This window comes from Scyliorhinus torazame, chromosome 4 (genome assembly GCF_047496885.1).
Source record: "Scyliorhinus torazame isolate Kashiwa2021f chromosome 4, sScyTor2.1, whole genome shotgun sequence".
Lineage (NCBI taxonomy): Eukaryota > Metazoa > Chordata > Chondrichthyes > Carcharhiniformes > Scyliorhinidae > Scyliorhinus > Scyliorhinus torazame.
Window position 1 is genome coordinate 64,773,346 of NC_092710.1, and position 14,183 is coordinate 64,787,528.

The 14,183-nt window shown below is 44.6% G+C and overlaps 1 protein-coding gene across 1 annotated transcript; it reads left to right on the forward strand.

Annotated features, from left to right (window-relative positions):
• The first annotated feature begins 2,353 nt into the window (after window positions 1-2,353).
• LOC140411378 (probable G-protein coupled receptor 139) lies at window positions 2,354-13,978 on the forward strand. Its single transcript, XM_072500495.1, has 2 exons — window positions 2,354-2,420; window positions 13,074-13,978. The coding sequence occupies exons 1-2, from the start codon at window positions 2,354-2,356 to the stop codon at window positions 13,976-13,978; spliced, it is 972 nt and encodes a 323-aa protein (XP_072356596.1).
• Window positions 13,979-14,183: the final 205 nt, after the last annotated feature.

Below are 14,183 nucleotides of genomic sequence, written 5' to 3' on the forward strand. Positions count from 1 at the left end.
GCAGTTTCTGGGAGTGTGTCTTTCAATCCCAGAACTGTGGAACTGTCGACAAGCAAAGTCCCGTGGCGTATCTTTAGATAATAAGCCTTATTTGCATTTTCCTGAATAAAGAAGGGACAAGCAGACCAGTGCAAAGTGTTGTTCCCCTTAGAGCTAACGTCTACGTAAAAACACCAAAAAAGAAACGCAAATACGTAATAGATGTCGAATTTCTGAATATTTTTAGAAAACAGAAAATACTCAGCAGGTCAGAAAACAGCAGTGCAGAGAGAAATACAATGGTCCGTTACTCTGGTCATTGTAGGATAGGGAAGGAGGTTCTGGCATTTTATACTTTTCGATATAAAGCATTGCGGCTTGGAAACAATGTGTGGAAGGACACTGAAGCCTGTACCCTGTTTGTATCAGTCACGCTGCTGCTTTCCCACACTCACCTCCAGAGATTCTTTAGTTGGACTGTGAACAGTTCCAGTCATCGGACGTAAGGAAGGACATATGCTCCTGAGAGAGAATGCAATCCCGGCTCCATACATTGATTCCAAGGAAGGAAATGTTGCCCAATGATGAGAAATTGAGTAAAGTGGACCGTTACACCCTGGAGGTTAGAAGAGTGAACGACGGTCTCGTTGAAACGTACCAAACTCTAGGAGTGTTTGAGAGCCAGATTCTGAATGGCTGTTTATCCTGGCTGGAGATTTCGGGACATCGGGTCAAAATCTCAGTATAAGGGTCGGCCAGACGAAGGTGAGGAGAAATTTCCCATTCAGAGGTTTGCGAATCTTTGGAATTCTCTATCCCCGAGAAATGGGAATGCTCAGACATTGAGTAGATTGAACACTGAAATCGATACATGTTTTGTCACTCAGGGGATTTTGGGAGTCATGAAAATGGAGCAATGACATCAACTAGAGTTCGATAACCTATGATGTTATTGAATGGTAGAAAAGGGGTCAAAGACTAACTGGCGTCGGCACAATAGAAAAACTGTGGAAACATTTTTAGGATTAAGTAATCCAGAATTGTTCCAAAGCCTGAATTATTCTCTTCATCTATTTAGCATAGATGAGCTTCTCTATTAGTTTGAGGCCTTACATTGATTTCAAACCTAATCTGAGGATTAGCTTCACCTAATATATTATTTTGGCTTGTTCCATTAGTTTCAGATGGTCCTGCACTATGAGTTCAGAAACGATGCATGTGCTAAGGTTAGTCTTGGTATTTATGCACAATCAGTTGGAGGTGCTATGTCAGCTAGAGGGGTTGAATCAATTGTCAGCTCGGTATCAGTTGGAGAGCCTGCAATGGTTGAACTATCCGCATCGGCTCAAGGGTCTGTTCGGTTTAAGGTTCTTAATTTATTGGATAATGTATATAAATTGGAACACTTGCATTGGTTGAAAGGTTTGTGTGAGTTTCAGGAGCTATAAGGTTTGGTGTAATTACCTTGTTTGGAATGTGTATATCACCTAAGCATGCTGTCGTCTGTTGTATTAATTTGAACTATTGTATCAATTTGATATTCGTATGTTTTATTAGCGGAAACGAATCTTGGAAGAACGGGTCTGCTCTAAAAGTAAAGATATGTTTCTGCTAAACAGGCTATTTCCGTGACTCGGTGTGAATCTGACCTTCTCAAGAACGTGACCAAGTTATTTGGGTTAGTCCCATTATGCCTTGCGAACATTTAATTGTTAACAAGGATTTATACACTTGATTCTAATTATGCTTCAAGAATAAACGTTTAATTGTTAATAATTGCTGCAGGTGTCTCTACCCAGGGAATACACTTTAACATGTTGTTTCGTGAAATGTGTATGCAATAGAATGGTTTTTTAGAAACTTCATTAACTGAATACTGCAATCAATAGTGAAAATTATATTACTTAACCATTAACTGTATTCCCCAAGTAAAGAGAGCAAATATATCCGAGAGTGTTTTCCAAAAGAAACCAATAGTAATTTACTTCTTCAGTGGTCACAGACGAGTAAAGGCCTTTACTGGAACAAAATGAGATTTAAAGTCAGGAGTGATGGTCGTTTGCTGGACAGCATCATATCTGAGAGAATACAGCTGCTAAATATATCTGTTAATGATTGCGAAAGTAATTGTCTGTCTTGGCTGCTTGTCCGACATATGAGCCAGCAGCAAATATTATGTTTCGCAGCAGGGACTTCACACACTGTCGGAGTTTACTTGTTCATAAACATTTTATTTAACGGAATGATGTTGCAACCTCATTATGTCTGACGTAGTCCCACAGGCTATAAATGAAAGGCTTTGGGAATGTATCACCTCAGAGTTTAATGCAGCGATTGCCTTCAACAGAAAGGGGTACATCACTTCATATTGAAGATGCTTCTTTCAATTCATATGGCAGAGAAAATATTCTACATGATCGTTGCCCTGATTGGTGTTCCTGGTAAGTGAGCATAACCATTGAAGTTGTGTAGTTCTGCGTGTGAGATGTTTTCTGTTGTTATTTGCGAACTCATAACGTTACATGCTGATCTAGTTCTCTTAGTTATACAGTTACCGGATCAATGACAGCATTTTGTTGAGTAGGATATTCACCGTTGTTGTTACATGTGCTGATCAAAATAAGTGACTCAGTTGAAGTCTTATGGTCAAGGTAAATAATTAATTTTAGCAATTCATTACAACACCGTAGTGTGTCATCCAGAATTAGTGCTCGAAACGATATGGATATTTGTTCGGGCAACATTTGCCAAGATAGAATTTTACTGAGTGTGCATAACTACGAATTGGCCCCAGTGACAATATATTATTCGGAGTATCTGTCAGTGTGGCATTATATATATTGTGGTACACTGGGTTGTGTGGAATGTCTGATCAGAGTCACCATGTATTACTGTGAGTATCTGTTGTTGTAAAATTGTACTGAGTGAATGTTACTCAGCAGAGTGGAATATCTGAACCCTGGAAGCATGTAGAACTGGGAGTGGTATGTTAATGCTAAATTTTACTGGCGGTGGGACAACGAAAGTGGGCTAAATTGAATCAATGCAGAAATTAATTGTTTTGGTGGGTGATCTCTCAGTTCCATGGAGCTGCCTCTATGCTTTACCAATTGGTTGACTGAATAGAGGAATACATTTGATTTTTGTTGATGTTGTCTTGCATAACGATTGCATAAGGTAAACATTTTGATAGTTCTCTTCTTTCTATTCAAGCGCTTCAATATAAACAGAAATAATCTCGTTCCTGACTTTCATAGTGCTCGGCAAGACTGTTGCAGCATTCCAATTCTGTCTGTGGTCTTCCTTTCACTTCTATCCCTCTAGAGATGATCTCCAATGCTTTGTTTGGATGTTGTGCGTCTTGTTATCCTGTGTAACCTACTGTTATAAATCATCTTCTCCGGGACCCCTAAATAAACTCCTCAATCCCATCCAGACATTTATTTTCCACGGAGTACTTTCGAAATTGATTGTTGCGATCAAAGGTCAATCCTGGAGGCTTAGCTTTGTGAAATTAAATTACCAATGTGTTACACTGTGTCCACAGTGTCCACTGCGTTAGTTGGCTCACAATTGTGAACACATTATTTAGTTTTTATTCTCTTCTTCCTCTGTTTCCACCTTACTGCAAATATGGATTTGTCTCTCCATTTTAAGTTGTTTTCTTAATGTTCCCCATTAATCATGTAAATTGTAAAATACAATAACTCTGCATTGGTTCTTGTTGAATACCATTTTGCGCTTCCCACCAATCTGATTAAATGCCATTCAGACCTACACCCTGTTTACTGTTTCATTTCTTTAGCTAGCTTGCTGTCCATTCTGCTATTGTCCATTCTGGTCCTTGTCCCAGACCTTCAATTGTAGAGCAATTGGGCAGCACGGTAGCACAAGTGGATAGCATTGTGGCTTCACAGCGTCAGGGTGCCAGGTTCAATTCCACGCTGGGTCACTGTCTGTACGGAGTCTGCACGTTCTCCCCGTGTCTGCGTGGGTTTCCTCGGGGTGCTCTGGTTTTCTCCCACAGCCCAAATGCGTGCAGGTTAGGTGGATTGGCCACAATAAATTGCCCTTCGTGACCATAAAAGTTAGGAGCGGTTATTGGGTTATGGAGATCGGGTGGCTTAAGTGGGGCAGTGCAGGCTTGATGGGCCGAGTGGCCTCCTTCTGCACTGTATGTTCTAAATTTGTTCACTTGCTCTGAGACTCACCACGAGGCTATTATGTTGAAGCGAGCGCAAACATTTGAAACACCAAAGTGTTTGCCAACTATTCTAATCCAAGAGATCAAACTGATCCTACCTGCAATTTGTGATACTTATTCAAAGTATTCTATAAAGTTAGTCAAGTATGAACTTTCTTTTTTTTAAAATAATATTTTATTAAGGTATTTGAAAATGTTTATAACATGAACATAAACAATGACATCAACATGGTAAAATAAAAATTTCCCACCCCAGCCCAATCTTCACGCACCTCAACCACACAACAACAATCCGCCTGCGCCCCTTCCCCCACTCCGCACCTTTGGAATACTGCATCTGCTGACATTTTAATTTTCCCCGAGAAAGTCGACGAACGGCTGCCACCTCCAGGAGAACCCTAACATTGGCCCTCTTGAGGCAAACAATATTTTGTCGAGACAGAAAAACCCAGCCACGTCACTAGCCCAGGTCTTTACACTCGGGGGCTTCGGGTCCCTCCACATTAACAAGATCCATCTCGGGGAAACCAGCGAGGCAAAGGCCAAGACGTCGGCTCTTTCGCTCCCTGAACTCCCGGATCTTCCGACGCGCCAAAGATCTCTACCTCCGGATTTGGCACACCCGTATTTTTAGTACCGTGGACATTGCCTTAGCAAAATCCTGTCAAAACCCTCTAAGCTTTGGGCATGCCCAAAACATGTGGACATGATTTGGTGGGCTTCCCGGGCACCTCGCACACTTATCCTGAACTCGGAGGAACTTATTCATCCTAGCCACTGTCATGTGTGCCCAGTGGACTTCGATCAAGCTAAGCCTGGCGCATGATGATGAGGTATTAACCCTGCTTAGGGCATCCGCCCATAGCCCCGCTTCTATCTCTCCTCCTAGCTCGTCCTCCCACTTGCCCTTCAGCTCCTCCACCGGAGTTACCACCGCATCTGAAAACTCCTGGTAAATATCCAATATCTTCCCCTCTCCCACCCAGGTACTGGAAACTACTCAATCCTGTATCCCCCATGGCAGCAGCAGCGGAAAGGCCGGCACCTGTTTTCTCAGGGAATCTTGCACCTGCAAATACCTATAACCATTCCCTGCCGGCAATTTAAATTTATCCTCCAAAGCTTTGAAGCTGGGAAACCTCCCGTCTATAAATAGATCCCCAATCCTTCCAATTCCTGTCCTCTGCCAATTCTGCAACCCGCTATCTAGCCTACCCGGTTCAAATCTGTGGTTATTATAAATCGGGGTCCAATTCGATGCTCCCTCCACTTTCTTATATCTCCTCCATTGCCCCCAGATGCTCAGAGCTGCCACTACCACCGGACTTGTGGTGTATCGGGCCGGCGAGAACGGCAGAGGTGCCGTTACCAATGCTCCCAGACTGGTGTCTTTACATGACGCCGCCTCCATCCGCTCCCATGCCGACCCAGCCCCCACTACCCACTTCCTAATCATAGCTATATTAGGTGCCCAGTAATAATTGCAGAAGTTCAGCAGCGCCAACCCACCCTCCCTCCGATTGCACTCCAGCAACACTTTCTTCGCTCGTGGGGTTTTACTCGCCCACACAAAGCCCGGAATAATCTTATTCACCCACTTGAAAAAGGCCTTAGGGTTGAAGATAGGGAGACACTGAAAGACAAACAGAAAACTGGGAGGACCGTCATTTTCACAGTCTGTACCCTCCCCGCCAGTGGTAGCGGGAGCATGTCCCATGTCTTAAAGTCCCCTTGCATTTGTTCTACCAACCGGGACTGGTTTAACTTGTGCAGTGCCTCCCATTCCTGGGCCACCTGGATTCTCAGATATCGAAAGCTCTTCCCTACCATTCTAAGCGGCAGCTCTCCCAATCTCTTCTCCTGTCCTCTTGCCTGGATCAGAAACATCTCGCTTTTCCCCATGTTCAATTTAAATCCTGAAAAATTGCCAAATTCCCCTAAGATTCGCATTACTTCCCCCATCCCCTCCAACGGTTCCGCAATGGACAAGAGCAGGTAATCTGCGTAGAGCGAGACCCGCTGCGCCACCTCCCCACCCCCCCAAACCAGCCCTTTCCAGTTCCAAGAAGCTCTTAACCCCATGGTCAATGGCTCTATGGTCAGAGCAAACAGTAACGGGGAGAGGGGGCACCCTTGCCTCGTCCCTCGGTGTAGTTCAAAATACCCTGACCTCAGCCAGTTCATACGCACACTCGCTACTGGTGCCTGATAGAGCAACCGCACCCAGTCAATAAAGCCCTCACCAAACCCAAACCTTCCCAGCGCCTCCCACAGGTAATTCCACTCCACCCGATCAAAAGCCTTCTCCACATCCATCGCTACCACCACCTCCACCTCCTCTCCTTCTGAGGGCATCACAAGAACATTTAGAAGCCTTTGAACATTGGCCTTGAGTTACCTGCCCTTAACAAATCCCATCTGGTCTTCCCCTATCACCCCCAGGACACAGTCCTCTAACCTTGTGGCCAGTATCTTAGCCAGCAGTTTGGCATCCACATTCACCGGAGAAATCGGCCTGTATGACCCGCATTGCTCCGGATCCTTCTCCCGTTTCAGGATCAATGAAACCGAGGTCTGCAACATTGTTGGGGGAGGACTCCCTTCTCTCTTACTTTGTTAAATGTCCTTAGCAGCAGTGGGCTCAATATCTCTGAAAACTTCTTATAGAATTCCACCGGCTAGCTGTCAGGCCCTGGCGCCTTGCCCGACTGCATGCCCTCCAACCCCTTGATTATTTCCTCACTGTCAAATGCAGCTCCCGGCCCCTCAACCAGGTTCCCCTCGGGAACCTCAACTGATCCAGAAATTGACTCATCCCCTCCACCCCAGCCGGGTGTTCCGACTCATATAATTTACTGTAAAAGTCCTTAAGCACCTCGTTCATCCCCGCTGGGTCCTGTACAGTATTACCGTCTCTACTCTTTACTTCACCTCTCTCCCTGGCCGCCTCTCTTTCCTGAGCTGGTGCGCCAACATTCTGCTTGCCTTTTCCCCGTACTCATAGATCGCCCCCATCGCCTTCCTCAACTGTTACTCCCCTCAGAGTTCTCTTTCCCTTCTTCTTTAGTATCTGAATGCCCATACCCTGGCTCATCCTGTTCCGACTGTCACATAACTTGGAAGATTTCCTTCCTTCTGACCTAGGAGTTGTACTCCAGATATCTATTTTCATTATTGCCCATATCAGTCTTTCTCTCTGCACTGAAGTCCATTAAATCCAACTTTAAATGGAAATTGATGGTGACTTGACTGACAGGTACTATGAGGCCGTTTACTCTCCAACATCTGGCGCTGGGACATTCTGAGTTGGTGTTGTGTAGTTTCATTTTCGGTTGACTTCTGCTGGAAATTGTCTCTTTCCTCAGCAATTAGGGTTCGGAAAGTTTAAACTTCCCAGGTTCCTCATCCCGATTTCTGCACAGGGATCAGGTTGGTAAGTATACGTTTGCGGAGTTCGGGTGTTAGCATCTGTATATCATACACTCAAGCTGCTCGCTTGAGAGAGCCTTTATCTGTGCCAACTCAGCTGTCTTTTGGTGGTTTATGGCTGTGTTGGAGCCTGTTCCTTATTTTTCTCTGTACTAACTACTTCAGCAACACGGGTCGGAATTCTCCGCCCATTGGGATTTGCTTTTCACGCTGCCAACACACCCCAGCCTGCAGCGTTGCCAACTGCTTGGGTGGGTTCAATAGGAAATTCCATCCACAAGAGCTGGGCTGATAGAATCTTGCCGCCAGCGAAAGGTGTGCCACCATTAAACGCGTGGCTGGGCAACCGGAGAATCCATCCAACTGTTCCTAATTTACACCACCCCTTCACATGGTTCTTCTCTGACGCTTTGCTTCCCTTCCTCGACCAGTCAACTTTAATTTCACCGTATTGGTTTTCCACCAACATCGACTGCAAGTTAACTGATTCCGAAGCTCCCTTCATAAAATTTAATAATTTCCCACTAGCTGGAAAGTCTATGTTCAAATATCTCTTAGTTACTCCATCTCCATTCCATGTGTTCCAGGGATGCTATCTTGCAGACAAATGCTTTTGGAAGTTCTTCATTCTTCCCCATCCCAGATTCCCATCCATTATTCTGGACCTTTTCATCCCATTCTCCTTCCTACAAGTTTCACCCCTTTCTCTTCACTGAGAAGAATTCTTAGCTTACTTCTAGTTCACCAGCCTCCTTCAATGCGCCATGCTTCATCTTTCTTGCCACATACATCTATGTTCACCATTAACAGATTATTTATCTCCGTTGCCTGTCCTGCCGACCACTCTAGTACCTTGAGTGTGGGTTGATGCTGAAGTGTGTGTGATTGCGATGGTTTCGTATATTGGCAGGAATTGATCTAGCGATGAGAGGCGTTGGAGCGAGGGTTGAGGTTTAGGTGGGTGTGATCCCTATAGGGATGTCTGATGTATATGAGTTTCGAACGTGTGTTAAATTATGATTTCGGTGCCATTAATCGAGTTGCCACTATATTTGAAGATGATTCGAATCTATCATCAAGGAAGAAATAGCGGGGCATCTGAATGGAAATTGTCCCATTGGGCAGACGCAGCATGGGTTCATAAAGGGCAGGTCGTGCCTAACTAACTTAGTGGAATTTTTTGAGGACATTAACAGTCCGGTAGATAACGGGGAGCCAATGGATGTGGTATATCTGGATTTCCAGAAAGCCTTTGACAAGGTGCCACACAAAAGGTTGTTGCATAAGATAAAGATGCATGGCATTAAGGGGAAAGTAGTAGCATGGATAGAGGATTGGTTAATTAATAGAAAGCAAAGAGTGGGGATTAATGGGTGTTTCTCTGGTTGGAAATCAGTAGCTAGTGGTGTCCCTCAGGGATCAGTGTTGGACCCACAACTGTTCACAATTTACATAGGTAATTTGGAGTTGGGGACCAAGGGCAATGTGTCCAAGTTTGCAGACGACACTAAGATAAGTGGTAAAGCAAAAAGTGCAGAGGATATTGGAAGTCTGCAGAGGGACTTGGATAGGCTAAGTGAATGGGCTAGGGCCTGTCAGATGGAATACAATGTTGACAAATGTGAGGTTAGCCATTTTGGTAGGAATAACAGCAAAAGGGATTATTATTTAAATGATAAAATATTAAAACATGCTGCTGTGCAGAGAGCTGGATGTGCTCGTGCATGAGTCGCAAAAAGTTGGTTTACAGGTGCAACAGGTGATTAAGAAGGCAAATGGAATTTTGTCCTTCATTGCTAGAGGGGTGGAGTTTAAGACTAGGGCGGTTCTGCTGCAATTGTATAAGGTATTAGTGAGGCCACACCTGGAGTATTGTGTTCAGTTTTGGTCTCCTTACTTGAGAAAGGAGGTACTGGCACTGGAGGGTGTGCAGAGGAGATTCACTAGGTTAATCCCAGAGCTGAAGGGGCTGGATTACGAGGAGAGGTTGAGTAGACTGGGACTGTACTCGTTGGAATTTAGAAGGATGAGGGGGGATCTTATAAAAACATATAAGATTATGAAGGGAATAGATAGGATAGATGTGGGCAGGTTGTTTCCACTGGTGGGTACAAGCAGAACTAGGGGGCCTAGCCTCAAAATAAGGGGAAGTAGATTTAGGACTGAGTTTAGGGGGAACTTCTTCACCCAAAGGGTTGTGAATCTATGGAATTCCTTGCCCAGTGAAGCAGTAGAGGCTCCTTCATTAAATGTTTTTAAGATAAAGATAGATAGTTTTTTGATGAATAAAGGGATTAAGGGTTATGGTGTTCGGGCCGGAAAGTGGAGCTGAGTCCACAAAAGATCAGCCATGATCTCATTGAATGGCGGAGCAGGCTCGAGGGGCCAGATGGCCTACTCCTGCTCCTAGCTCTTATGTTCTTATGTTATGTTCTATGACAATTTTCTATAGATTTCCAAATTCAAGAACAATTGTCTGACTGTCAGCCATTTGGAATATTTGATTAATTACCATTTGTTAATTATAGCATATCCGGGTGTCAACTAATTTAACTCAATCGTCTATTGTGGTCTGCGAACTAATTTAGTATATAGGTAGGCTCTTCTGCTCACCCAAGTGGTTTACTCTACAATTAGCAGGACAGATTTACATTTCTACATTCCTACCTAACTACTGTTAATTCAATTTCAAGAGAAACGTCCCTGTAACAACTGTATTATGTTCTATTAAATGGCACTGAATGAAAGTTTATTATCTCGACCTGCTTAAATTCTTCAGTTCAACACAATTTCTGCTCCCTTTTATCTTCCTGCGCAAGTAGAAGAAGAGGGAATCTGGTCATTTCACTTCCTCCCTTTTCACAATTCGGGGTCATTCCAGGTGAAACAGTGATTCTCTTGAACGTTCTACATGGGTATTGTGTGACCACAATCGCATCTCCTGTACATTGAGAGAGGACCACACGCAGAATCAATTCAATATGCAGGCGTAATGCTCCGCTTCCAATCACTCCTCACTTGAATTATGTATCCTCACTCCTACTCTCACCTATCTATCGTCAACTACCACGGTCTTCCAGTGAGGTTCAATTAATTATGCCACTTTTTTTTCTAATTAAACGACTTATTGCCCGCCTGTCCCATTTAAGACTGTGATTGCAAACTAGAGATTATAGGCATCGTTCTTACGTTTTTTTTACAGCCTGCTTATAACAGGAGACGGCTCCGTTTAAATCGCTGGGAGTGGATGGAACGCTGGCTGACGTTTTGTATGATGACGTCAGCAATTGGCCCACAGCTTAACAGACATGTCCCGTCCTCCCACTCCACTCCGCGCGTTTCCAACCATTCGCCGCCACCTCTGCGGGCAATTGGCGCCTTCTTCTCCTTTCCATGTTTCCTCGCATTTCCAGCTCTGTTATCTGGGATAAACCTTTGCATTTCGACTGCAGACGAAATCTGATTCGAAACGACGAACGAGATTAAGCAATTTTGAAATCATAGGAAGGACTGGGCGACTGACTGCTTCAAGAACTGCTTGGCGACCTGATCCCCAAGATGTCTGACACCGTGTAGAAAATCCGACTTCATGGCCAGAGAAAAGCGGGATGGTATCCCAGAGAATCTGAGAAGGGGATGCTAATGATAAGGAGGTTATGTTCGTAAGGTGGGTTTACCTTGATTGATCAAATACTGATACTGTGGGGTGGGTGAGGGGGGAGCCTCATTTAGAGAGCCTGTATGATAATGATAGGGGCTTGAAGCTGAATGGTATTTAATCCTGTGGGGATCTCCATCTGATCGGCGTATGCTCATGAAGACTCTCTATTACTGTCGCGGTATAATGCTGATTGAGATCTGGTTCTTGGGATGTTCTGATACTGAGAGGGCCCTGTTCCTGAGAGGAGTGCCTGTTCCTGGGGGTGGTGTCAGATAGTGAGGGGCGACGAACCTCAGGGGTATTATCCTCGATGGTGCGACGGGTGTATGTAACTAAGGGTGAGATTCTAATACTGAAAGAAAGTTTGTTCCTTTGCTGGGTCTGTACTCAGGGCGCGGGTGTCTGATATTGATAGGGTAGATGATTGTGACGGTACTGCCTGGTGCCGAGGTGCTGTCTGTTGCTGAGTTATAGTCTCTTCTCCGAGAGGAATTTTGATCCTGAGAGGGAGGTAGAGATAACCCTGAATGGGGTATGATCATGGGGATGGAATGATCCGATCTTCTAGGGTCCCATCCCAGGCGAACTCCACTTTGAGGAAAGGTGCATTTCTGCTAGTGCATCTGATCCTGAAAAGGGAGGTAGATATAAGGCAGCACAGTGGTTAGCACTGTGGCTTCACGGCGCCAGGGTGCCAGGTTAGATTCCCAGCTGGGTCACTGTCTGTGCGGAGTCTGCACGTTCTCCCCGTGTCTGCGTGGTGTTCCTCCCTGCTCTCCGGTTTTCTCCCACTTGTCCCGAAAGACGTGCTATTAGTTAAATTGGACATTCTGAATTCTCCCTCTGTGTACCCGAACAGGCACCATAATGTGGCGACTTGGTGCTTTTCACAGTAACCTCATTGCAATGTAAGCCTACTTGTGACAATAAAGATTATTATTATATTATGGGGTCTGGTCATGGGGATGGAATGATCCGATCTTCTAGGATCTCATCCCGGGTGAACTCCACTTTGAGGAGAGGTGCATTTCTGCCAGTGCACCTGAACTAAAATAGACCCGTGCCTCGGAAACAACGATTCGTAGTTCTGGTGAAATCACAGACAGGTTCCACTTCTATAATCGTGCATTGCAACTGAATATATTAAGGGGAACAACCGAAGTTGCAATAAGTCGGATATTGGGTCAGCAGGATTTAGAGAAAGTACCATCCAGATCCAATCCTGGGGAGCCTCCGAACTAAGATAGGATATACTCCTGGGAATATTGTATCTGAGGATGTTCCAAATTTTGGACCATCCCGCGATGGGAGTGTTGCTACTGGGGGATTCAAGTAATATTGGAATTTTGTTCAATTCCATCAAGTGTGCGGTCAAGATGAGAGTACAATCTCAGGTGGGTGCCAATATTTGGTGTGGTGGGGGATGGCTGGGTTGATGTCTCCTGTGTCCATAAGGTGTCCCTTAGTGTGGGGTGGAGGGTCTGATGGCGGAACATAGCCAGTCAGAATTAAACCTGTAACACAGATGAAATCAGACACGCCTATCCTCATTAAAATATTCACATTGTCAGTCCACCTGTTCGGAGGAGTAGTTCAACCGATTCATGCACTGACTCTTTTAAATCTGGAAGGGGGCATCTTGGGGTTGAGTTAGGATTATGGATGAGATTTTTTCATGCTAACCTCTGAAATGGCAATACAACAGTCTTTGGTGGCAATTCATGTTCCTAATGTTAGGGTCAGACACAGAGAATGTTTGTTCAGTAATTTCCCGTCTCTTCTTCATTTTCTCTCTTACAGTTGATTTACTGGGAATTGTGATCCTGTCCCGTGGGAAGTGCGGCCTTTCAACCTGCACCACTTGCTACTTGGTAGCTATGGCAACGGCGGATCTGCTGGTCATTATCAGTCAGGTCATACTGAATAAAATCAGTTATTATTATTTCCCAGTGAGTTTCTTGGACATCACCCCTGTTTGCGGTATTAACGCTGTCGTGGTTACTGCAGCCACGGAGTGTTCCGTTTGGTTCACCGTCACTTTCTCTTTCGATCGATTTGTGGCCATTTGTTGTCAGAAGCTGAAAACAAAATATTGCACCAAGAAAACTGCAATTTTGGTTCTAGCAACAACAAGCATTTTGTCGTGCTCAGTTAACCTCCCCTACTACTTTACAAATGAACCTGCAGTGATCATCGGAAATGTACCTTGGGGCTGTAGACAAAAGCCAAGTACTTTTACTGACCCCAGATGGATGGGATATAATTGGTTCCTTAAGGTTTTGATGCCATTCCTCCCGTTCGCTTCAATTCTCCTTTTTAATGCTTTGACGGTCAGACACATTTTAGTGGCCAGTCGAGTCCGGAAGGAGCTGAGGGGTCAGAATAATGGAGCGAATCACAGTGACCCAGAGATGCAGAGCAGAAGGAAGTCTATGATTTTGCTCTTCGCCATATCTGGCAGCTTTATACTTCTGTGGTTTTTGTATGTGGTAAATTTCTTATATTACACCATCAGAGGATTAGTTTACCTCACGTATTCAGAATTTACCTTACAACAAGTCGGATTTCTGCTGGCAGATTTAAATTGCTGCACAAACACATTTATTTATGGAGTCACTCAATACAAATTCAGAGAGCAGGTCAAGAAGGCGGTGACATATCCGTTTGCATTAATGATTAAATTAATGAATAAACAAAACAACTGAGATGTGCCCGGTGGCGGGTCCCAGTGTGTCGCGTCCATGAATTGAACAGTTATCCGCAATCTTCCAATAGACACAAGGCAAAGAGCAGAGCATTTTCAAATAAGACGTGATGGCTGGAGAAGAGGAGCACAACTAATGAAGGAACTCCGCCTTGTGACTCATAGGCACGACAATTAATGAGAGTGAGTGACACTGGCCCCATCCA

Bases quoted from the DNA above. Each gene is read 5' to 3' on its own strand.
- LOC140411378 (XM_072500495.1), top strand. From the start codon at position 2,354: ATGCTTCTTTCAATTCATATGGCAGAGAAAATATTCTACATGATCGTT. The intron at 2,421-13,073 runs GTAAGTGAGCAT...TCTCTCTTACAG, and splicing joins TGCCCTGATTGGTGTTCCTG to TTGATTTACTGGGAATTGTG.